Source organism: Ambystoma mexicanum, chromosome 8, assembly GCF_040938575.1.
Source record: "Ambystoma mexicanum isolate Mex_15411 chromosome 8, UKY_AmexF1_1, whole genome shotgun sequence".
In the NCBI taxonomy this organism is placed as follows: domain Eukaryota; kingdom Metazoa; phylum Chordata; class Amphibia; order Caudata; family Ambystomatidae; genus Ambystoma; species Ambystoma mexicanum.
The window spans coordinates 1504589357-1504614885 of record NC_090929.1 but is presented as its reverse complement, the minus strand read 5'-3'; the positions used below and the strand labels follow the sequence as shown (position 1 = coordinate 1504614885).

General features: G+C 47.6%; 1 protein-coding gene across 1 annotated transcript in view; it reads right to left on the bottom strand.

The window, feature by feature from the left end:
* CNNM2 (cyclin and CBS domain divalent metal cation transport mediator 2) overlaps positions 1-25529 on the bottom strand; it is a 2211754-nt gene that overhangs the window by 132097 nt on the left and 2054128 nt on the right. The window contains exon 7 of the mRNA XM_069611693.1: positions 6058-6242. Coding sequence (XP_069467794.1) covers positions 6058-6242 — 185 coding nt within the window. The remainder of the gene's footprint in view (positions 1-6057; positions 6243-25529) is intronic.

Here is a 25529-nt window from a genome sequence, read left to right as displayed (position 1 = left end):
GGCCTCGGTTTCACAATGCAATTAAAAATCATCACAATTAAATTTAAATACCGGAGAAAAACACAACTAGGTCTGACAGTCCTGTATAGAGGGAGAAGGCCTAGGGTGTGATGCACGCCTATAATCACAGCACGTTTACAGCGTGGTGCCGGCTAATAATCACAGTATTATTCTAGTGTAGGTAAGGTTGCTATGTGGCAGGGATTACAGGGTAGAGCGATGGCTCTATTCCTCACCCGGGCCACTCTTACCTTACTAGTCACTGCTGGTTGACGGCTGGCCACTGGCTTCCCCTGCTAACACCTGCAGACACGATAGGGAGACGCCTCTGTGGGAGCCACCCTTTGCCTTGGGGCCCTTAGCCACAGGGACTGCATGGGCAGAGGGCTGCTCTGGGAGGGTCAGTAAAGATGAGCAATCTAACCTATCAGGGGAGGGGGCAGGCTAGGAGGTGTGAGGAGGGTGGTGAAGGGGGAAGTGAACAGCGAGAGGGTCGGGTGGAGAACAACGGTGCACGTGGGTGCTGGGGGCCTCAACAAGGGCTGTTTGGATCAGGAATCAAGGACCAGAAGGGTCTAGCAAATGCAGTACTCACCTCAATACACCCAGATGGAAAGTCTGAATTATCAGAGAAGAGTAAAGTAAATCCTGTGGGACTTTGGAGATTTGACAGCACAGGCTTGAAAGCCTAACCACTCACGCTGAGAGTGGAAAAGACTTTTTAAGAAACATGTGTAGAAGAATGCCAACTTATGTTTTGTTATTTCCTACACACACGATCGTCACACGCAAACAAGGTATGAACCTTGAATGGAATCTGGCTGTCCCAGAGACTGTGGATCTTGTCTCTGCAGGATCATTCAGACGTGGCCCTAGCTTTACGAGTTGATTCATGGCTTCGTGCACGTAAAGGCAGGCACAGCTGTCGTTCACAGTGGTTACATGTTATACGAACTATATCAGGGGTGCTGATGCAAAGGAAGAATTGAGGGACCACATACTCACACGGGTGAGTGGAACGTGAGAAGTACAATATCTTGGCTGATCTGGGTGGCATAAAGCTGCAGCAGAGTGCAGGAGCCAGTTGAGCCCAGATGCAGTTTTATGCGGCAGATCGCACAAAAGACTGGCCCAGTTTGTAACGGGGGAGCTGATTGTAGGGGGCAATTTAAATATGGTAATGGACCAATAGCCTAATCACTCCGAGAGTGTGAGGGCACAAGGGACACAAGCCACATCAAAACTAAAGAAGGAGCTATCTAGATTGGGAGTGGTGGACATTTGGCACACCACAAACCCAGATGAAAAGGACTACTCAGACTTCTCATACGTACACAGGGTCTATAGGAGGACAGAGTACATACTACTATCTGATACTCTGCACGGTCATCCTTTGGAAGCTAGGATAGTTGACATCACATTCTCTGATCACGCACCAGTTTTATAAAATGTATAACTAGAAACCTCTAAAGGGCCAGAACAAGCGTGGACCTTACCATCCCACCCGGTGAGAGACCCAGTTATAAAAGAGGAGATTAGTAAGCAAATAAAAGATTATTATGCTGGGAATGACCCTGAACCCTGAAGATACATCCTATAACAATACTTGGGACGCATGTAAGGCCGTAGTGAGAGGAAAATTCCGATCTACGAGTGCACTCCTCACAAGATTCAGGAGAAATGAGAGGGGAAAAACTCCTCACAGAACTTAGATATGTGGAAGGAAGCTATAAACAGAATGGTTCCCCCAGACTCCTTAAAAAGATCCCTGAGGGGACCAAATCAATATTCTAGATACTAGCAGAGCTGAAAAATCCCTACTTGTCTTGAAACACCTGTTTTATGGGAAGGCTAATAAGTCTGACTGTTGGCCGGGGCGTTAAGGAACCATAGGAACTAGACATGCATTAAGTCAGTCAGAAATAAGGAGGGCACTCTGTCACAGGATACTGAGGGTATAGCAGAGGCGGTTCTGCAACTTCTACGAGAAGCTATATTCAGCTGAGGGGGCGGGACTGCCGAGAATATATTGAGGGGGCTGTGCTGCAAAGCTCACGGAGCTGAAACAAGAAGAAATAGAGGCCCCTATCACAAAGGAGGTTATTCGTACGAATAAGTCACTGAAGTCAAATAAAGCCTCTGGTCCAGATAGCCCGACAAATCAATTCTATAAAAGTATGGCGGGGGAACTCCCTTGGTTAACTCATTTGACTCCTTCCTAACATCAGGGACGACATCTGAAACTATGAATCAGGCCACGATCAGCGTGATCCATAAACCTGCCAGGAGATCCAGACAGCTGTGGGTCCGACAACCCATTGTATTGCTTAATACAGACGAGAAAATTGTCTCTAAGATTTTGGCACTGCAACTAGAAAGGGTACTTCCAGACCTAATTAATTCAGACCAGACAGGTTTTTATCAAGGAAGCCAGACAATTAACAACATACGAAAGCTGACCCATTTGACAGACAAAACCATGTGATTCGTTAAGGATCATATGCTCTTGCTGTCCCTGGATGCTGAGAAGGCTTTCAACAGTTTCAGCTAGACCTTTCTCAGCAAAGATCTGAGAGGAACGGGTGTGGGCCCTAATCCGGCAAAATGGATCGAGGCTATCTAGGTGTGCCCCATAGTTAGAATAAAAGCCAAAGGCGCATTCTCCTCCGAGTTTGTACGGAGTAGGGGAACCAGGCAAGGGTGCCCATTGCCACCACCCCTTTTTGTGATGGTGATGGAACCCTTCACACAAAGAGTGAGAGCGCGGCAAGACAGAGGGTATACAACCACTCCACCAGAAACTAGAGATCCGACTTAAAATCTATACTTCCATTTCGGTGGGTGAGGGAAAGTATTACATATATGGGCATACAACTTTCCTCCAAATTTAGCCAGACACTAGACTATCAATTACTCGAAGGTGTTTGAGCAAATTAGGGCTGATTTACAAAGATGGAGCAAGATTAATCTCTCTTGATTTGGCAGAACCAATGTCGTAATAATGAATATACTTCCGCTGTTAGATAAAACAACCAGTTTCAAATTGCGCCTCTCCAAAATGTCCACAGTGTTTGAGTTATCTCTATAATTATTTAAACTGACCAAGATAACCTTGTGAATTATATTTGACAGTATTTAATGGTGGCAGAATAAAATGTCATGATATACACAGGTGCCACAAGTGCCAACACGTGTTTAGAGCATTGCTCCTCATGGCTGTTCTTAGAGGGGTTTCTTGTGGAAATTGACAGACTTGGTATAAGGTGACATTGATAAATAATCAGCATTCAGCTTGCATCTTAATGTTAGTAGGCTTATGCTAAAGCCTACGGGCACAATCCCTGCGTTGTGGGATTGGCTGGATAGGACGCGCTGCGTGTGGACCACGTGGTCTGCAAGGTTATCCTGGTCAATTTGAATAATTATAGAGATAAACCAACCATTGTGGACGTTCAGAGAGGCACTCTTTGAAACTGGTTGTTTGTTTTATGTAACCAAGTCATGGGTAGACATTAGGGAATGTTCTCTGCAGTTTCATTTGCGACTCCCATTCACATATTACCCGAGGTGTTCTTTCCCAGTCTGTTTCAAATTACTTCTGCGGTTACTATGCCTATTCCAGGCCTTACCGGTGGTAGTCCATAAACAAGTACTTCTGTCTCTTCAGAGTGAAGTCACTGCGCTTCTGCACTATTAGGGCCGAAAAACAAAGAAGGGTGGGCTGCAGGCCCCTGACTATCGGCACACCACGCTGCAGCATACCTATAGATACTTAAAGAATGGTGCGAAAAGGAATCAGCTAAGCAATGGTAGGTAATGGACACAGCTACAGGGGGAATACCCTTATGGAGGATCCTGTGGATACCCAGGTACCTAAGACCAAAGTCATTCTACATGAATTTGATTAGAAGAGCCTCCCTCGCAGTGTGGAATTATTGAACAAGGAGTGTACCCTTACTAGTTCTGTTATAAACCACAGAAATTTAAGGAGGACAGGTCAAGTTAATTGCTTGGCCTGGCTTCTTAGGATATTTAGAACGCAGGGAATGGGTTTCTTGATTCTAGCGATCCACAAGAAAAGTCAGCCGCTAAGTGCATGTAACCACCCACTATTTCATTATTAAGGGTGTTTCTAGAGGTTATTTCTAAACACAAAAAGAAACAGACAACAACAAAAGAGAATTTTTAAAAAAGGGAACATTTCAATTATGTGCCTTCAATACTTAATATAACAACAAAGAAAGAAAATGGAAAAGAATTCACTTATTGCATGTCATTATATACATTACAGGTGATCAACAGATTGCAGACAAATGATTGAAAAAAATGCATATAACAAAATAGAATAAAACAACACAAAAGAGACAATGCTTCGTAGTTTAATCACTAACAAAGTGCTGTTCTAAGGAGAGGACTTGGCAGCCAGATGGAAGAACTTCACCATGTTTTCCCTGCTGCTAACCCCGATTCACGACAACCCAGACTTCACTCCTGCCATGTAGAGAGGACTGTTCAGAGGGTGAAGGGAAAACAGGGGCTGGTGCATAGCCAATATGTTTAAGGGAAATTAGATTACATTCTTTTTGGAATATAAGCAGGAATATGAGCTAAAGGAGCCAGACCATTTCCAATATTATCATCTACACACTAGGGCATGAGAAAATCAGTTAGGGATGCAGTCACATAGACAGCTTTGTAACTGAGTCAACCTCGACGAAAGGCCTTATTTATACCTTTTAACATATTCTGCTTAATGCCGTAGGAAGATACGATGGGCATACATGGATGCATGGGATAGGGATCTAGGAAGGCAAATCACAGAGGGAATGGGAGGGGATCTGGATAATAACAAAAAAGGCAGCTAGGGCAGTACAAGATAAAGAAACGGCATACAAAATGTTGACACAATGGTATCTAATGCAGGGCAGACTGCAGAAAATACCCCAGCTTGGGAAGGGAGTGCTGGAGGGAATGCGGGGCCCAGGGCTCTTGCATACCCATCTGGTGGGAATGCCTGAAAATCCACACATTCTGGGAAACAGTAATAGCGCACATTTCAAAAGTAATCAGGCGCTCCTTCCCTTTTGACCCAGGGCTTGCGCTACTGGGTATTCCGCATAAAGCGGTGTATCCACTATTCTCGTCAGACAGCACAACAATTACTCTGATGCTCCTGCAAGCCAAAATGGTGATCACTGCTAACCGGAAAAGTAGACAACATACATTAACCTTTGGTGGGTGAGGCTTTGGTCTGTGCTGGCAAATGAGAAGTTGACTGCAGACATAATAGGTGACCACTGGGATTTTACGCAGAAGTAGAAACCATTGATGTCCTATCTATCCTCAGAATGTATGTACAGCACTTGTTCCCATAAACATAGGGCTATGAACCTTTTTTACATAATAGAGATGTGAAAGGGAGTAACTTGGTTGGGAGGGGGATCCTGTTAGGCCCACAAGGCACCGGCTGTATAAGCATCGGGAAAGGAGTTTCAGAGAAATTTGACAAAGAAAAGGTCACTTGCCCAGGGCTCTTGAGGTTAGCATTATGCACTAGACTCAAGTTGCGGGGAGGAGGTGAGGGGAAAGGCGAGGGTTTGTTGGGGTGGGAGTTTAAAAGGTGTACAAATGTTTTACGATAATCATGGCCTTACGAAGGACCACGATTCTTGTGTAAACATATTGTAGCTTTTTCATGTCTTAATAAAATGCTTAAAACAAAAAGGATGCACAATGGAAATACGAAGAAATTATACCAATGTCCAAGGGGGCAGGGCTTTTCTCATTATGCAGGTTCCTTGAAGCAATTACAAATGGGTTGTACAGTTATAGTCCATTGGCATTATAGTTTATAATGCTGTTTACAACTCTCCCACCACTTTATTTTTGCAGTTGGTAAACATTGCACATTTCTGATCAATGTAGCAACTTGCTGTTTTCCTCATTATATTATGCTTTAATGGCACACTTCTTTGAAAACATCAATGTTAAAGCTAGTACAAAGAACAGTCACATGTTCCATACCAACAATAGCCCAAGTTGCGTATTCACGCCTACCTTTACAAACTGTAGATCTGAAAGAGCTCTCACTGTGTAGTCTGGGATGTAGATTTGCAGAAAAGAGGCGTTCAGCTGGTTGTTACTGCTCCCTAGCGTTGGCGTTACTGCATCAATGCGGTCACTTCGATTTAAGGATTCCGAGTGATTTAGGCCACATGGACGAGGTGGTGACTTGTTTTCAGCTAGAGGAGGGTAAAATTATGGCAAATATTTTACATTTCTTTATGAAACCATAATAGATAAACACTCTTTAAAGTGCAAGTGTTGCAAATGTTACATAATTTTAATCATTTTCACAAGAATTTGTCAGCAATGACAGACAGCGCTTAAAATGGAAAAGTGCAACTATTGTGAAGATGACTCCATCTAGAATCATAATTTGGGGGAACCACTACCCATCAGTAGATTCAGGATCAAATGCCATTTGTCAAAGTTTACTACAGAAATTAAAGGTTAAGCTATGTTAAAGATTGTATATTAGTACAGATATAACTTTTGGTGGGCTCTTCGGTTCGGCTTTGAGCGATACAAGGGTCCCAAACATACTATTCGTGTTAAATGTCTGAGTTTTGCTTGTGGATTGGTACATGGCCACAATGGAGAGGTCACACATTGTTCCCCCTTCGGTTGACCACAAAATGCTGCAGCATAATAAACAAATGTGGGTTTGTTGAATTTGGACCTGGACATATTGCTCTCACGTGACACTTTAATTTTAACTCGCTCACCCACCCGAAAAGAATGCAGTGTTGCAGGTATTACATCGTGCTACTCTCCCTTTGCTTGGTTTGAATTTTGGCTTTAACCGTTGGTGATCAGGAATTTGTTTGAGACCGTTTGAATGTGCCCATGCTGAAATAAGCAAGGTCTTTGCTACTCTTCTTCTCAGCATGGTAAATGCTGAAACCCCTAACAGAAGTGACTGACCGCACTGTTTCATGGCAATCATGCCCTGATTGTCAAGCAAGCTGCAGGGACTCCCTTAGAAATCTACTAACCCTCTCCACCTATCTGCTTCCCTTACAGTGGTACAGGCACACTTTCCACTGCTGAATGCCACAAGTAGACAGACATGCAACCATGTCACGGGACTCCATTGTCCGACACTAGGTAGTGCGACTAACTTTGTGTTGAAAATTGTGCAGGAGCACCTGAATGGTGGTAATGTTGTTTATTTCCCCCTGATAACACTGCTTTGATCCATTTGGAAGTGTAGCCTTTGAGCGTTGTTTATGTGGCATGAAGTCTGTCGGAACGCTAAAACACATTCCTACCTTCCTTCACACAGTGCTGCTTGGAGTTGTTGCTGGGAAGAGAAGTTGGTTGCCGCTTTTGCAGGTGGTGCACAAGCCTATGGCATTGTCCACCTCCCGATCCATTTCAGCCCACCAATATTTGTCACTAGCCTGCTTTTGGGAAGTGTGGCTGTGAGATCAAGCTCATGAGCTAAGTGGAGCAATCTGACACAGATTGAGACTGGGGAATATGTTTTTCCCCCATGCGTGAACATGTCACTTTCCATTGAAAGTTTGTCATGAATATTTCAGTAGGGGGTCATTTCTGGGTTAACAGCTTTCTCAGAAGGCCAAACAGAGTTTGTGTAGACCGTAAATTGGATATGTTGGGATTTGTGCTTTCTTGTCCTTCCCAGAGGAATTTACTGATGCAGGAATGGGCATCCAGAACTGCATCTTGTATAGAAGCAAGCATACAAACATGACCTGTCGCTGGGCAGAGGTCTCCTGGACAAACAATCTGCTTGCTTGTTTTGCACACTGGGGAATGTCATAGTTCATGGTGAAACTCCTGCAACCTGGCACCAAACCTAACTAGCTTAGGCAAAACTGTTTTAGTAACATTGAGGACCAGTATCTGGGTTGGGGGCTTTTGGTGAGTGCTTAAGGGATTTGTGGGCCATGCACAAGCTATGTTGGGCTCAATACAACCATTCTTAGGACCGTTGGTCTACTGCAGCATCACCGACCATCAACCATACAGTCATGTTTGCAACACTGTTTCACCATAATTAGATGCTAACTCCCCCCCCAGTCACCCGACCCTAGTACCTCCATGTGACCACCACAACAGGGTATTCCACTGTCCAAGGGAATGTTTACAAAAGCACACAAATTAGGTATCAGCACAAACCAGTAGGAACTGAAAACAATGTGATTGTATCAGAGGACTTACCCGGTGGCAGGCTTAAAAACAACCCTGCCCCCCCCCCCCTCCCCCAAGTCCCGCCAGCACCCACCTGCCCCTCTATGTCTCCTGTAGTCTTAAGGGATGACACAAAAAAACTGCTGTGATCAGAATGAGGACTCCAAGGAAGAAATCAGGATCTCAGGAAGGAAGACAGAAGCCATGGAGGATCAACAATGCACATATAGCGAAAAATAGTATTGAATGAGAAGAACAAGTTACTTACCAACTGTAACATTCTTTCGACTGGACGTTCCTCCCACGTATTCCTCATCTTATGATAAATCGTTATCTCCAGTTTCGCTGTTTCGGAAAAGAAATTTCTCGGCAGAGGGCGCTGTGCTCGAGGTTGCAGCGTCGACTGTCCCTCGACGGGCTCCGTACTCTATCGACATCACTGATGGTATAAATAGCTCGAGCCGCACCCGATGCTTCAGTTCTGTTTTTTCGATTAAACTATAGGAGGAACACCCAGGCGTGCCTCATGACTGATGCACTCTTCGTGAGAGGAAAGTGTAAGAAAACGTAAACTGTACTGCGGGGTAGGATGGGATGGTCGATGAGGAATACGTGGGAGGAACATCCAGTCAAAAGAACGTTAAAGTTGGTAAGTAACTTGTTCTTCAAATGGATTGTGTCCTCCCACGTATTCCTCATCTTATGATAGACTCCCATAGCAGTGTCAATTTTGTAGGTGCGAGTACTAAATACTGTTTTCATGGACTGGGTGAAGTACCACCTTAGCAAATAGCCCCTCATTGGAGGAAGCAGTATCTAAACAGTAATGCTTGATAAAAATATGCATGGATTTCCAAGTTGCAGTTGAACAAATGTTTGCTGCAGGAACTCCCCTCTTTAGAGCCGCAGAAGTAGCCATTCCCATTGTAGAATGGGCTTGTAGCCCATCTGGTGGGTCTTTTGCTGCTAATTTGTAGCATTCCAGTATAGCTAAAATGATCCAGCGGGATATGGTCTGTTTTGTCACTGATAAACCCAGTTTATGACCAGTATAACCCACAAAAAGCTGGTCATCTTGGCGTAACTTTGACATCCTTGAAATATAGAAGCTAAGAGCCCTCTTGGGATCTAGTCTATGTAGTCTCTCCTCTTCTTTGCCCAAATGAGGAGGAGGATAGAAAGTTGGTAATATTATTTTTTGTGACAAATGCAAGACGGAAACCACTTTTGGTAAAAAGGAAGGTTTAACTTTGAGAACTACCTTGTCGTTTGCATGAGAGCGCCTGAAGTTCACTAACCCTGCGAGCTGATGATAGGGCCACAAGAAGAACAGTCTTCAATGTTAAAAGTCTCAATGCACAGGAGTGTAGAGGCTCAAAAGGTATACAAGTCAGAAACTTAAGTACCAAATTTAAATCCCAAGCTGGGACATGAAAAGGTACTGGAGGGTATACGTTAGTAAGTCCTTTTAGGAATTGTATTATTAATGGAATTTTGAAGTATGAAACCTCTTCCGAGGTGCGCTTGAAAATGGACAGCGCAGCAAGATATCCTTTAATTGTTCCTATCTGGAGCCCCAGATTGGCTAGATACAATAGAAAAGAAAGCACCATTGGGGTGCCACATTGAAAAGGATCCACATCTTTATCCTTGCACCAGTTACTGAACTTATTCCACCGACACCGGTAGAGGGATTTTGTTTCTGGCCTTCTGGCCGAAAGCAAGATCTCCATTACGTCATCCGGAAGATCCCAATCCTTAGATCTCAACCTCTCAGAAACCATGCGTGAAGGTTGAGTGTCTTGACCTCTGGATGGAGAACCCAACCTTCCTCTTGCGAGAAAAGATCCTCTCTTTGCGGAAGACGTATTGGAGGGCAGATGGACATGTCTAGAAGGTCCGGGTACCCCGTCCTCCTGACCCAATCCGGGGCTATTAGGATCATGGTTTTCCTGAACTTTCTCAACCTCCTGATTACGTGAGGAATCACGGGGACTGGAGGAAATGCGTACAGCAGTGGAAACTTCCACTCCACTACGAATGCGTCTCCCAGAGCTCCTCTTTGAGGAAATTCCCTTGAGCAGTACTGATCGCACTTCCGGTTGATCGCGGTGGCGAACAGATCCACTTGAGGGGTTCCCCAAAGGGTGAAGATCTCCAGAAGGACTTCCTGAGCTAGCTCCCACTCGTGGGAGATTGTCCTCTGCCTGCTCAGAGCGTCTGCCGCAGTGTTCTGCTCTCCGGCTAGGTGAATTGCATGCAGATAGAGAGATTCCTTCTCGTATTGCCCAGAACCAGAGCTGCATTGCCTTTCTGCACAGTGGTAGTGACCCTACACCACCTCTCTTGTTGAGCTAATACATGGCCACTGTGTTGTCCGTCATTATCAGAACATTTTTTCCCTGCACAGAGGGCATAAAGGCCTTCACCACTAGTCTGATTGCCCTCAGCTCCAATAGGTTGATGTGTAGTTTGGACTCTGATGGAGACCAACGACCGCCGATTGTCAAGTCGTTGGTGTGTGCTCCCCACCCCGTGAGTGAGGCATCCGTCACTACTGATATCTCCGGCCATGGTTGCCAAAAAGACTCTCCTTTGAGGATATTGTTGTTGCAAGCCCACCATAGAAGATCCTGAGCAACTGCGCTCGGGACTTGCAGAAGATCCGACATATTCCCCGAGAACTGGGACCACTGAGTTCTGAGTGCCCATTGAAGGGATCTCATTCTCAATCTGGCTTCTGGCACCAGGAAAATACAGGATGCCATCAGGCCGAGCAACCTCAGAAAATCAAAGGCCGGTAGATGTTGGGCATTCTGGAACTTTGTCACCATCTGCAGAATGTGGAGAGCTCTCACCTCAGGAGGCGATGCTTTTCACGAGGAAGTATCCAAGACTGCTCCGATAAACGGGAGCTTTTGGGATGGTATCATGTGGGACTTCTTGAAATCGAGGCAGAAGCCCAATTTGTGAAGGAAGTGGCAGGTGATCGAAAGATGTTCCTGAGTTTGTTCGGGAGAACGTGCTCTGATCAACCAGTCGTCCAGGTAGGGGTAGACGTGAATCCCCCCTTCTCCTGACACTCGCTGCCACTACCGCCATCAGCTTGGTGAAAACCCTCGGGCGGAGGTCAACCCGAATGGCAGAACTCGAAACTGATAATGAGAGTTGCCAATCGTGAACCTCAGATACTTTCTGTGCTTGGGATGGATTGGCACATGAAAGTAAGCATCCTGAAGGTCCAATGATATCAACCAGTCTTGAAGGATCTGAGAAAGGGTCACCATCTTGAACTTGTCCTTCCTGAGAAACTTGTTCAAGTTTCTTAAATCCAAGATAGGTCTCAATTCTTTGTCCTTTTTTGGGATGAGAAAATATGGGGGGTACCAACCCCTGTTCCTCTCCGCTACAGGTACCTGTTCTATAGCACCTTTCTCTAGCAGGGTTAAAATTTCCTGCAACAGGAGCGGGTCTGGAATTTTGACAGAGTTGGCCCCTGGTGGATGATTCTGAGGCCTTTTTTGGAAGGGGAGACAGTAACCTTGAGCTACTGTTTCCAATGCCCAAGCATCTGAGGTAATGCCCCGCCATTCCTTCAGATGCTGAGAGATCCTGCCTCCCACTGGGGTTTTGTGTAACAAGGTCTCAGAGTGATTTGGAGGCGGCTGCAGGAGCGGCTGAGGGCAAAGATGCCGCTCCTGAGGCTGGTTTCGCACCTCTTCCTCGTGCCCCACGAAGGGCATTTCTTTTGCCTCTTTGAAAAGCCTGTCCTCTTCCTCTACCAAAAGAGGAGTAGTATCGAAAAGAACGACCCCTCCAGGAAGATGAGCCGGAATAGGGTTTCTGAGGCTGGCGCATGGAGGCACTAAGAGATTTAGCTGCTGCTTTTGAGGTCTGGAGTTTTTCTAGGCTTTCATCAGCCTTACTGCCAAACAGCCTCGAGCCATCAAAGGGCATGTTGAGAAGTCTGGCCTGCAACCCCGATTTCTTCAACCACGCAAATCTGCATAGAACCGTGCTTGCAGCCATGGATCTGCTGATACTATCAACAGTATCCAGTCCAGACTGGAGACATTCCCCCATTGCCTCCTTCCCGTCTTTGACTATATTCAGGAAGCCTTCCCTTTCCTCGCCTTCCGGAATATGATCAGCCACCACCGAAATACAGTCCCACAGGGTGTGGGTGAACCTGGCCAGCGTACAGGTGACATTGGTTGATTTAAGGGCCATGCTGCCTGAAGTGAAAACTTTATGGGCCCAAGCATCTATTTTTTTTATCCTCTCTATCCAGACGGATAGTGGGATATGCGGTTTGTTTTGATGTAGATGCTGCCTGAACAACTAGACTTTCTGGAGTCGGATGTCTGTTTATGTATTCAGGATCAGAACCAGCTGGTCTATATTTCCTGGGAAAATTACTGTTTGCAGCAGCAATACTTTCTGGATTTTCCCAGTTTGTTTCCACTGTCATCTGAAGAGCCCTATGGAAAGGGAGAACTGGATCTTTTTGAGGACCTCCGACAATTATATCTGTTATATCATCCTGTTCAAAAACAGGTGAAGTGTTACCCCAACCCATATATTCAATTACTCTAGTCATAAGACTCCTGTACCCTGAGTCTGCGTGTTCTGCAGGATCAGGTCTGGCAAATTCTAATTCTGGTGACGTGTCAATGCTACTTGCAGAATGCAAAGTATCCCTCAGGTCTCTCATTTTAGACTCTGGATCTATAAGTTCCTCTGGAACTTGCTTTGTGCCATATTGAACTCCAAAAGGAGAGATTGTCTCATCCTCTGAGGCAGATTCCTCATAAATTGAGGACATAGACTTAAAAAAGTCAGTTCTGGGTAAAGGAGTAAATCTCCTCTCTTCCTCCACAATACTTGTCGAAGGAATAGAAACATCCTCCGAAGTTGTCGAGGGAATCTTCGATGACTTCGATGAAGACTTCGATATAGGCGTCGAAGACGCTTTTTGGCTTCGATGCCGAAGCGATCGACGCCGATGGTGTCGAAGTAGTCGTGGAATCCTTCGACGACTTATGTTTTTTATGTGGCACCGGAGAGGTACTCGACTCTCCAAGAGTCTTCGACGCCTTGGCATCGACTCGAGTTTTTCGAGTATCCTCGACACTACTGGCTTTAACCATAGTAGTTTTCAACTTCCCTTTGTCTGCCAATGGAGCGAGTTTAGGGGTATGGCTCTTCTGAGGTTTATTCGAGGGGGTCGGGCCGCATTCTCGAATACCTCCATCATCTTTTTTCAAAATTCCTCCCATTTTCTGGGGGAATCCGATCCGACTCCTTCGAATCGGTCGTTTTTTTATGTCTTTTGGACACAGCCTTAGCTTTAGAAGCTTCCCTCCCCACCGACAGTTTACCTCTCCTCTCACAAAGGGCCTTCTCCGTCATAGACTGACAGGAGCCACAGTCATCGGTTCGATGACTTGAACCGAGGCACCAGATACAAACTCGGTGAGGATCCGTAATCAACATTTTCGATCCACAATTGAAGCACTTCTTAAACCCAGTCTTGGGTGTCGAAGGTGTAGAAGAAGACAACATTTTTCTCTCTCAGAAAACTTGAAGCGTGCCGTTCTCGTTAGCGAAACGATCGGAAAAACAGAACTGAAGCAACGGGTGCGGCTCAAGCTATTTATACCATCAATGACGTCGACAGAGTACGGAGCCCGTCGAAGGACAGTCAACGCTGCAACCCCGAGCACAGCGCCCTCTGGCGAGAACATTTTTTTCCGAAGCAGCGAAGCTGGAGATAAAGATTTATCATAAAATGAGGAATACATGGGAGGACACAATCCATTCGAAGCATAAATTAGCGCCCTTGATCCTCGGAGAACGGGGAAGGTGGATCCTGAATGGCTTTTACAGATGCCATTTCGGTCAGTGCCCTTTTGACGTTTGACATATCCCAAGCATTCAATTAAGCCTGTGAATATCTCAGCACAAAGGGTTATCCCACTAGACAGAACTTTCTAGAACGCTAGGTAGAGGGGAGTGCTGTGTGTCTCCATAAGCTATGACATCATCCTGAAAGAAAATAATGTTTCAAATGCCGGCCAAATGATAGGCGATGAGATTCTGGAAAACCAAGGTTACTGAGGAAGGCACGCTAAATTATAAGTTACTCACCGTAGCGATTAACGTACTCTTAGTCCCCTTTCCTCTATACTGCATGGGCGCCCCTTCCTAGGGACGGGAGACGGAACCTTTTTCACCAGAAAAAAACATCTTCCCCTTTAAATTTAGAAGTGCGCAGGGGTGCGGCCCTGGGACCATGCACTGCCCTCACTCCGCCCTCCGGCCACACACATCAGTCTCCATAGAAACGTCAACAGTGGATTTACCTTGCCTAATGACACCAATTTTATTAGGGGGGAGGACGGTGGGACGTATGGAGGAAAGGGGACAAATAACTAAGAGTACATTAGTCACTACGGCGAGTAACTTATAATTACTCTTAGGTCCCGTCCCCTTTCATCCATACTGCATGGGCAATTACAACTGAGTGTAGCCCCAGGGTGGAGAGGAGACCCTCCTTAGGCAAACGGGTTTCCAAGAACCGCCTGTCTGAAAGCAGCATCTGATCTAGAGCCGCCATCCAAACAGTAATGCTTGCTGAAAGCCAAAGCGGTGGTACAGGTGGCCGCCCTGCTTCGACTTGCTGGGGACATGCCGCTGGAATGCGATGGCCGCTGCCTTAGCTCTGACCGCATGGGTGTGTATGTTGGCTGGTAGTGGCTTATGCTGTCCCTCGTATGCTTCTTTGATGGCCGAGACCATCCACCGGGCGATAGAGGCCTTGGATGCCTGATTCCCCGGTCTTGATCCACCAAAGGTGACAAACAGTGCGTCTGACTTGCGGAAGCCCTTGGTCCTGTCCAAGTAGAATTTTAGGGCACGCCCGACATTGAGGCAGTGCAGAACTATCTGAGCCTCATCCTTCGGTTCAGCAAAAAACATAGGCGCTATCTCTTCGTTGCGATGGAAAGCGGAAGGTATCTTAGGCAGGAATGCTAGTTGAGTCGCAGGACTTCCTTATCCTTGTGAAAAGTAGTATAGTGCTCTGAGGCGACACGCTCCTGGAATTCTGCTGATTCTGCAAGCCGAAGTGAGGCCGACTAGCAAGGCCGTCTTACTGGTGACCAGCCTGATGTCCGCAGACGCCATCGAATCAAATGGTTTGTGCGCCAGGGCACCCAAAACTACGTTGAGGTCCCATACAGGGTGTGGCCTCTTCATGGCCGGTAGAGTCTGGCGAGGCCCATCAAATGCTTCTTCACTATGAGGTGGCGAGACTCCTTGATCTTGTATATCACCATATGGATCAGCTTGGTGGGCGGGAAGGCGTATGTAGTCATGCCGTTCCACTGAATCTGATATGCGCCGCCCAGGGAGCCGGGGCCCTGTGCCCGATAGGATGCAAACTGTTGGCACTTCTTGTTGTGCTAGGAGGCAAAGAGGTCCACCTGGGGGTGTCCCCACCTGCTGAAGATCTCCTGCAGCACGAGGTCGTTCAGTTGCCACTCCTAATTGTCCGCTCCCAGTCTGCTGAGCCTGTCCGCCACCAGGTTGGATTCCCCCGGAAGGTGGACGGCTGCGAGGTAGATGTTGTTCTACAGGGTCCATTTCCATATGCTGACTGCCAGTCTGCACAGTGGACGGGATCTGGTACCTCCCTGCTTGTCGACATAGAACATGCTGGTCGAGTTGTCCGTCTGAATGAGGATGACCTGGGCCACGATCACCAGAAGGAAGGCTTTGAGCGCTAGCCAGATGGGCTTTAGTTCCAGCAAATTGATGTGGTACTCCTGCTCCTGCCAAGTCCAGGTGCCATGGACGCAGTGGTTGTCCAGGGAGATCCCCCCATCCCTCGAGAGAGAAGTCCGTAGTGATGGTGACCTGTGGGGTAGGTTGCCGGAAGGGCTTGCCCGTCTGCAGGTTGCAGTCCCTGGACCACCATGTGAGATCTGGGTGGAGAGAAGGAGGAACGTTTATCATCTACGCCCGAGAGCCCCACTCCTGGTTCAATGATGCTGCAAAGTTCAGGTATATCCTCCTCATCATGAGTCTTGTGTGGGGGACGGCCAATAGGACCGCTGCCATGAGACCAAGTAGGTGTTGGTACCACCAGGCCGATGTCACCTCTCTGCTGAGGAAGTGCGCAGTGGCCCTCTTGATGGCCGTGATCTTGTCCTCCGAAGGAAAAACTCTCTTGGACCAGATGAGGCGCAAGAAAGTCAGTGTCTGCGTAGGCTGCAGGTGCAACTTCTGGAGATTGAGAGAAAAGCCCAGGTCATGCAGTGTGCTCATAAGAGCATGGGAAGTGAGGTGCACCGCTTCCGAGGCTTACTCCCCTCCTACCCCCTTTTGTTGCTTGTGCCGATGTTGGGTCGGCGATTGGTCCGGCTGCCTGGACCTCCGCTCTTGGAAGCCATGGAACCCTCCGTATGTACGCCCCTTGTCTGAGCGCTGCAGTGACTGGGTGTACGTTTTGGACGTTTTGGACGTGGTCTTTATAAGGATGGATAAAGACTTTGCCGCTTGCAAGCTGTTTTTCCTTTTATTCAGCTCCTCGTCCGTGGTGGAGTGGAAGAGGTCACCACCTTCGAACGGCAGGGCCAAAATGTGTTCCTGGACCTGAGAGTTGAACTTAGACGCACAGAGCCAGGCCGTTCTTCTCATGTCCGTGGCAATGCAAATGGCCGGGCCAGAGGTGTCAATGTGAGCCACAGTGGACTCCATGATGTCTTATGCCACCATTTTGGCCTTTGCCAATCCCGCCTTGAATCGTGATTGGCTATGCGCCGGAAACTCTTGGAGGAATTCCGCAATTTCCCACCAAAGCCTCTGGTTAACGACTGCCATAGCAAGAGTGTATCCCCCTCCATTTGCCTGTACTTTGCGCCCAGGCCTCTATTGACCGGCTGCACAGAGTGGAGTTTGAGACACCCCTTTTTGGCCAAGGTGACAACGTCCTTCTGCATCGGGATCCCAGCCGCAGGGTGTAGCGTGAGGATCTCAGCAATTACTCCTCTGCAAGTACTCTGCCAGCCCTGCAAGACATTTGTGGAAGGCCTTGGCTGATGACAGTGTGTCAGGGTCCTCTTCCGTGTCCACCTGGTGGTCTGGCCCTGGTGCAGGGGTGCTGGGAGCCGAAGGCTGGGGTGTGGAGACCAGAGCCGGAGGCTGCGGCAGAGGCTGATACGGAACCCCCTGCACTATCGGTTGGGTGGCTGGAGCAGGCCTGTACTGGGGCCTGCGGTGCCGGAGTCATTGGCAGGAGCACATCCCTGATGGCATCCCTGAGGATGACCCCCATCTGAGGAGATTTCATGAGCCTGAGGAACCTCTCGAAGAACCTGTCCTCGCAGGCCGACGGGGTGGTAGGCGATATTGAAGGGGTAGCGGGCGGCACTGGAGCCGTTGCATGCCCTGCCCATACGGACGCAGCGGGAACCTGCCTTGCGCAAATGAAGGATAGGCTGTAGGCCACGTACCTTGTTGACACCAGTTCCACCTTGGCACTCGTTCCTCTACCGGCTCCCTTCCTTGGTGCGGTATCGGACGGGTGCCCATAATGTCTGGCACGGGGGCCACCTTGTTGAGCTGCCTTCCACAAGCCCGCATCATGTTGCTTGGCTCACTGGGCCCAGCCTCATCCAGGACTCTTGAGTGTGGCTCATCAGGCATACCCTGCACTTCAAATCGAGATCTGGTAGGCGTATCGCCCTCGGCGGAGTTGCCGGTAGTACAGCATATAGGCGCCCCATCGGACATGTTGCCAGTACTAGGGCGTGGCCCCTCGGGTGAAGACCTGGTAAAAGAACCTTGCGGTCCCTCAGCACTGTCACCGGGAGGATCAATGGACCCCCCTCTGCTTGTCGGCTGGTAGCTGGATTAGCCTCGGTACTCGTGCTGTTATGAGAACCTGAGAGGTTCCTCCCGCGCAGGCGAGTCCTTGGAAAGGAGTCTCCCTTGCGGGGTGCGCTGGAAAAGTGGCCCTAGTTTGGGCCTGGATTGATGTTTGACAAAGTCCTTCAGGTCGTCTGGAGGCGACCTCTGGTAGAGCTCCCTCCACCTGGCTAGTCTGTTCTTCAGAGACCTCGAAGAAAGCACGCTGCACGCGGTACAAGCTTGCCAGCCGTGGTCAGGGCCAAGGCAACGGAGGCAGAGGGCGTGGGGGTCAGAAGTCGGAAAGAGTCCTTCTCAGGATGGACACCTGTTGAAGTTGACATGCGCCGGGGAGGAGCGTGACGCGTGAGGACCGAGTACCTGAATGAAAAAAAGACAAAAAGACAGAAGTATCCGCGCGTAGAATTACATGGCCGAAGCCAAACCCAGGAGTGCTGGTGAATTCGGCCCGTTTCCATCGATGCGGAAAAGGGGACTGAGGTCTGGCACCGGAGGGCGGAGTCAGGGCAGTGCATGCTCCCAGTGCCGCACCCCTGCACGCCTCTAAATTTAAAGGGGAAGAAGGTTTTTTTCTGGTGGAAAAGGTTCTGTCTCTCATCCATAGGAAGGGACACCCATGCAGTATGGAGGAAATGGGACGGGACGAAAGGGGAGTATGTATTAAAATACACTAAGTGTGACCAATACAGTGCGCGCCATTGAGTCGGTATGCAGGCGAGGCTGGTGATATACACCCTAGTATGGCAAATTATTTGTGAAGAAGCAAAACCAGTTATGTGATGTTGGGGAATGGGACATTGTGGCTATTTAGATTACAAAGGTACATGCAGAGGCCCTTTCCATTTGGTTTGCGAATTAAGCCTATAGGACAGCTATTCTGTGGGTTGCACTGGCTCAATAATTGCTCATCCATTAGGGATTTTGTGAGGAATCACCCACGCAGACCTGGTGGCGGGACCGGGGTTCAGTTGAGCGCGTAGTGTAGCCGTCGAAATCTTCCTGACAATGCAACTCCCAATAGTACCAAAGGACTGTTTGGAAGGGGAATTGCCCGGAAGATTTATGGTGAGTCGGAACACAGCCGCCTAGACAGAGAACACAGTGTCAGGAGTTGGGTTCACGAAGCAAACAAGGGCAAACAATAACTGAGCAAACCAAAGTACTCACGTAGTGGGATACCTCTGGGCAATGATAGCAAGTCAGACAGAGCGGAAGGCCAGAGATATCCAGGAAACCAGTCTTGGTGCTTGTCCGTGAAAATGTTCCAGCAGTGGAAGTGGAAACCCAGAAGAAATAGGAAGTCCGTCCGAGGAGCGTGGTTCCAAAATAAAGACAATCCAATCTAAACGTGTACCCGCCGGCACGCGGACGCCTGTAGGGAAATGGAAGTCCGTGACAAGTTCCCAAAGTAAATGTGTTCCTTGTGACAAGTTCCCAAAGTAAATGCGTTCTGTGTGACAAGTCCCCAAAAGTGAAGAGAGTTCCTTTCTGGATGAAGAGGAGAGTTCGTGCTCGCGAAAGGTCCGGGGAAAAAACAGATGATTGATTCCGTGTAACAGGACGTGCAGGAAGTGAGTTCCGAGGCGACAAGACAGAAAAACGTAAGGCAAGAGGAATGGTCGTTCGTTCCGAAGTCAAGGAATACAAAGTATCAAGTACGAGGCCAGGGGTGTCCAATATCAATCCGTAGGGCAAAAACAAGGTTGTGGTTCAAGGCAACAGGTAACAACAAGAAGAGAGCTCCAAATGACAAAATTCAGAAGCAGCGTTCTATGGTCAGGGCGGAGATTTATACAGAGTCACGTGACCGCGAGGGGAACATCGCACACGCCGTAGTCGTGCACATACGTGCTCAGGCAACCAGCGTTTCCAAGGCAACCCCCAGCGTTGTCGGAGGGTTTGGAAACGTGAGGAGACGAAACGCTTCGGCTCCAAAGATCTCGGGGATTCGGGACTTGCATGTTTGGCATAACGTTTGGCGGTAGGGGGAGCTGGTTTCCTGACAGATTTAAAGAGTTCAGAAATTTGAGGGCGATCAAGGGCACTGAACAATATTTAAATTAGATAGGGAGAGCGTTGGGTCACAATACAATTTTGAGGATGTAGTTCTTCAACATATCTGGCTTTTCTTGTAATACTTAGGCATAGTTTTGTAGTCCACTGCACAAATGTCTCATTACAAAAAAGCAATTACTTGCGTGAGCAAGGATCTAGCCTGATGTTCATCATTCATTCATCCAAGCGTAGTTTGGACAGGCCGAACCTGGAAACATACTCTTTTCCTTTGGCTTTTGAAAATCATTGTGCAGCACTTGAGACCAAGTAAATCAATTGTATATCCTTTATATGTACCTGGTGCAATGTCAAGCAGTCAGGGCACTTTCATTGCAGAATTATTCACGGCATAGCTCTACTTGAATAATAGTGTAATTTGACCCAGAGTCACCTACTAGATTGGATTATTTTCCGTCAATCAGCAGTGTGCAGTACTTTTCACACTTTGGTAGGGTGAGCACATTTTGAAAATAAAAAATACTGGGACTGGCCACAAACCTAACTTGACACTGGCTCCTAGGACTACACTTTAGCTGTGGTGAAAAGGGGAGGGGTAATTCCAGTCATTTCCATTGGACATAAACTCCAATTTACCTGCTACTCTAAGCATACTAACCACCAAGGCGATATTGCTCAGATTGATATTCCAGACCAGTCTTTGGAATGATTTCCTTAGCATTTTGTGCGGCCCAATCCTCTATGGCAGTTAATTGTAATTCTTTATTTGTAAAGCGCGTATACACAAGTGAAGAGCTTCAAAGCACTTCAAGGTGGGAAGGGAACAAGGGAATACAGTAGTCATTCTTAGGTCTTGAAGTTTCCGAATGATCTAACAAAATTAACTAGCATACTAGGCCTGAGGCATTTCTAATAGTGCAAGTGCATGACAGGAGGGAAGGAGAGAAGGGGGAGGAGAAGGAAAGAGCATACAATCAATAAACTGCTGTACAAGGCCTATCGACTTGTCAGGTAGTGCAAGTGCATGACAAAGAGTGGCGAGAGAGGAGGGAGGAGGAGGGGGAACAGGACATACAGAACCATAAACTACCATACTCGGCCTGGTGACATTCAGATTGATTGATGATTTGTCATCTCTAATGCGCCTATGCACAAGCTAGGGAGGGGAGACAAAGGGAGGACAGGACAACAATCTTGCTGGGCCTAGTGCATTCAAGGTCATGCAAGTGCGCAGACAGGAGGTGCGATGGAGGGGCAGGTGGAACAAGTGTGCCCAGTCCATCAGGGGCCTGGGTTAAGTGCAGAGAGGTTGCCCCTCTCATGGAACGTATTAGAAGTGCAGTAGTGCCAGGCAGAGTGCAGAGGCCCAGAGGCAAGTGTAGGACTGGCAGGGGAGCGTGGGACCTGTGAGGCCCTGGAGGTACACCAGGCGACCAGTCAGTGAAACTGAGCACAGTTGGGGAGGATAAAGGAGGTGGGAAGGGGAGAGAAAAGAAAGGAGGTTATCAGGGGGGAGTGAGCGAGAAAGAGGAAGAGAAGAGGAAGGTCTTGAGGAGTTTCTGGAACTTGAGGAGGTCCGGCTCCAGACGAAGAGAGGCAGTGAGGCTGTTCCAGAGAGAGGTAACTGCTGAGGATAAAGATCTAACCACAAATCTCTGTTTGGATAAACGGATCACCCACAGAGAGTTGCAGGAGTTAACGGAGAGGTTTGTGGTTTGAGCACAGGTTACAGTAAGATCATCAATTATAACAATTTCTTGTATAACAAACTATTATGCACGCATTGCAACCCATTTTTTCTGTGCACAATCGTGCTCATTCCTGCTGCCCGCACAGCCCACTGAAGACACCCTCCCAAAACTAGGACAGGGTTTTAAAATGAAAACTCTCTGGATGAGGGACAGGACACCTCATTACTGGACAGCCCCTGCAAAACCGGGACATCTGATCACCTTCAACTTTGGCAAAATTACCCATCTTGTGACATGTGGAATATTCAGTGTCCCTCACTGGGCAGGCTGGACGATTTAAAATGTGGGTGATGCTAGCAAGTCCACATGGGTATGTACTATTTCAATGTTTCCCCCTTTGTTGTAGCAGAAGAGTATGGCCCACATTCATCATGATTTTGTTTACCTGCACAAGTATATTTTGTGACCTTGCATACTTTCTACTTGCCATCAGAATTTCCAGCCAGTCTCATGGAATGGTACAAAAATATGGATACCGCAAATGCTTCTTGCAAGAATGAATCATTGTGTATTCATAATGCATCTTGTACTCTTGGATTCTAGGAATACAGTTCTAGCTGCTCTCCGATAAGGTGACCAGACAGTGCCCCAAAGGAGCATGTACTGGAAAGTTCCAAACATGCCATCACAACATCATTTATGAATTCAGAGTATGTTTGTAGCCTGAATTTCTTTCAAAAGCTTTGTTTAGCATTTTCAATATATGAACATAATGTCAAAGCAATCATAAAACAAAGAAGTGGTGAGGTCAATACAACAAAGCAAAGGTCACCAAATCAAACCGACGTATCACATCACTACACGTTAATCATAGCAGTCCAACATATCAAAAAATCTGCGGTTGGGAGCCACGCCCCGTAAAAGGCTTGATATGAGTCATTAAGTATGGAAGTTATTTTCTCAAGGGACACTTGCGTCCAAGCCCTTACCCATCATTGCTCAACTATCAGGCCCCCAAGTAGCTTCCAGGAGGTAGCCAATGCCAGTCTGGCAGCCATAAGAAGCTGCGTGATCACTTGCGCATTCTGACCTCTCAGGTGATTCATCAGCATCCTCCCGTACAATCACACTCGAGCACCAGGGGAGAGCAACCCCTGTGAGGTCCTTTAAATGCAATAGGATCTCCTTCCAGTATGTTTGGGAGAGAGGACAGGACCACCACATATGCCCAAACGTTCACCGCTTTCCACAACCCCTCCAGCCCAGATCAGGGACATTGGGATTAATCGCATGCAACTTACTTGGTGATATATACCGACTGCATAAGCATAAGATTTTAATGCCACACTCATTTAGTCCCGTACAACCAGATGCCTTATGGGTTCTCTCCCAAATGTGTGTCCAAGAGTCAATATGGATGTCCAACCCAAACAACCCTTACTATTTCCACATGTAGGGTATAGAGTATCAGAGATATCCGACGGCACCAGCAATCGGTAGCAGCTGGCTATGCACCTCCTGGAGAGACCTTCTGTAAGCGTAAGTTCCATCCCTCTGGTACCCTTGACCCCCTGAGTCTAACGTCATTATTAGTGATCCAGTCCATGAGCTGGACGTGATGGTATCTTTCCCTCTCATCTAAGGCAAATGTATGTTTACATGTCTCAAAGGTCAGTGGCTATGCGCCTGTAAACATATGGCCCAGTCTAATTCTCCCAGAGGCCTCCCATGCTGCAAATTTCATGCCCCCTAACCCTGGGCTGAATTCTTGGTTTTTGGTCACCGGTGTTTGTGGGTGCAGCCCTAGTGGGATCTTCAACATATATCCTCTCAAGTCCCAGTACGCAAGCATAGCTTTGGTAGTGTGGAGTAGCTTGCCCCATTCCTCCTGAAACCGGGGTGTGAGAAACGGCATGCCATCCGAGGGGATTGACATAACCTCCAGCTCCACCCACTTTCTCCTGCTATCACCCTCCCACCCCCCAACCCCCTTCCAGTCGAACAGGGAGCTTACCTGGGCTGCTACTAAGTATTTTTTAAGAGAGGGAAACCCAAGATCCCCATGCCAAGGGGATCGCTTTAGGGCTTTCCTGCACACTCTGGGCATCTTCCCGGAACCAGATAAACTTCAGAATCTTCCCCTACAACTGGGAAATCAGTTTTGCTGGGATTCTAACAGGTAGGGCATGGAATGCGTATAGCAACCTAGGGATAATAGACATCTTGACTGCCACTATTCTACCTAGCCAAGAGATATGTTGGTGCTCACATCGCTCGAGGTCATCCTCACAGTCCTTGAATAGGCCCAGAAAATTTGTCTTATACAGCATGTTGGCCCTAGGTGTCAGAAAACCCCCAAGAACTTTATCTTATCCAGGACCCGTTGAGATGCAGGGAGGGACAGATGTTCTGCAACAGCTCTTCCGGACCCCCATATCCCATTCCCACAGACTTCACATTATTGATAGAGAATCCGGAATAGATACCAAACCGTTCAATCACTGCTAGAGCTCAAGGAACAGAGCGCCCATGGTCGGTAAGAAATAATATTACATCGTCCATATAAAGCCCTGTGCTGTCTTTGCCCCGTAGTGAGACCTGTGATGTTGTGATCTTTCCTTATCAGTTGGGCCAAGGACTCCATGGCTAGGGCAAACAATGGAGAGAGAGGGCAATCCTGTCTGGTTTCCCGTCTGATCTTAATTGTCCCCATATAGGATCCGATCCGTTTACCTTTACCCGCGTGGAGGGGTCGGCAAACTTAACTAACACCAATCTACAAAAGCATGGACCAAAGCCATATGCACTCAGTACTTCCCACAGGAATGGCCATGCCAGGCTGTCAAAAGCTTGTTCGCGTCCAGCGAAAGTGCTACCACAGCCTACCCTTTACATGCTCCTACCTCAAATTTACCGCACGCCTGACATTGTCCAATCTTGACCTACGCTTAAAGCCCACTTGGTCTTCATTAATTAAAGACAGCAAAATCTCCAAGAGCCTGTTGGCCAATATCTTAGTGAATATCTTTGCGTCACTGTTAAGCACTCTATAGGCCTGTATGAGTTACAATCATCAGGGTCTATCCCTGCTTTCAGAGGAAGTGATGTTCTGGATTCCCCCATCGTACCTCAGACCCACCCATTCAGCCCAAAGGATTTGAAGATCTTAAAATGCTTCATGAAAAGTTGTTGAGAAACCTGTCCGGTCCCTGGGTCTTGCTGCTTAGGAGGCTCCCAATGACCGATTCAACCTCTTGCGCCATAATGGTACCCTCGAATGTAATCCTGTCCATCTCTGCGTCCCGTGGAATAGCAACATCTGCACCCAGAAATATTGTACAGCAACACACAATTATTAGAATTTTCACTTGCTCCTCCCAGCACTAACTTCCCATATGATCTTGCAAAGCACTAGTGCCATTGTGCCATTGCTTGTGTGCATTTAAATTTGGCCACAAAGAGTTCATTCGCCTTGTCCCCTCTCAAGTAATAATACTGCTTGGCGTGTAAGAGTGATTGCACAGCTGCTCCTGCCTGCACTGCCCCTAGTGCCCTGAGTGACCCCCATCATATGTTTCAGTTTATGCTCTGTCTCTATTTGATGTTTAGCTCAACCTCTTGTGTTTCCCGCATGCGAGCCACTGCTCGAGTCAAGGCCACGGTCCTGGTAAT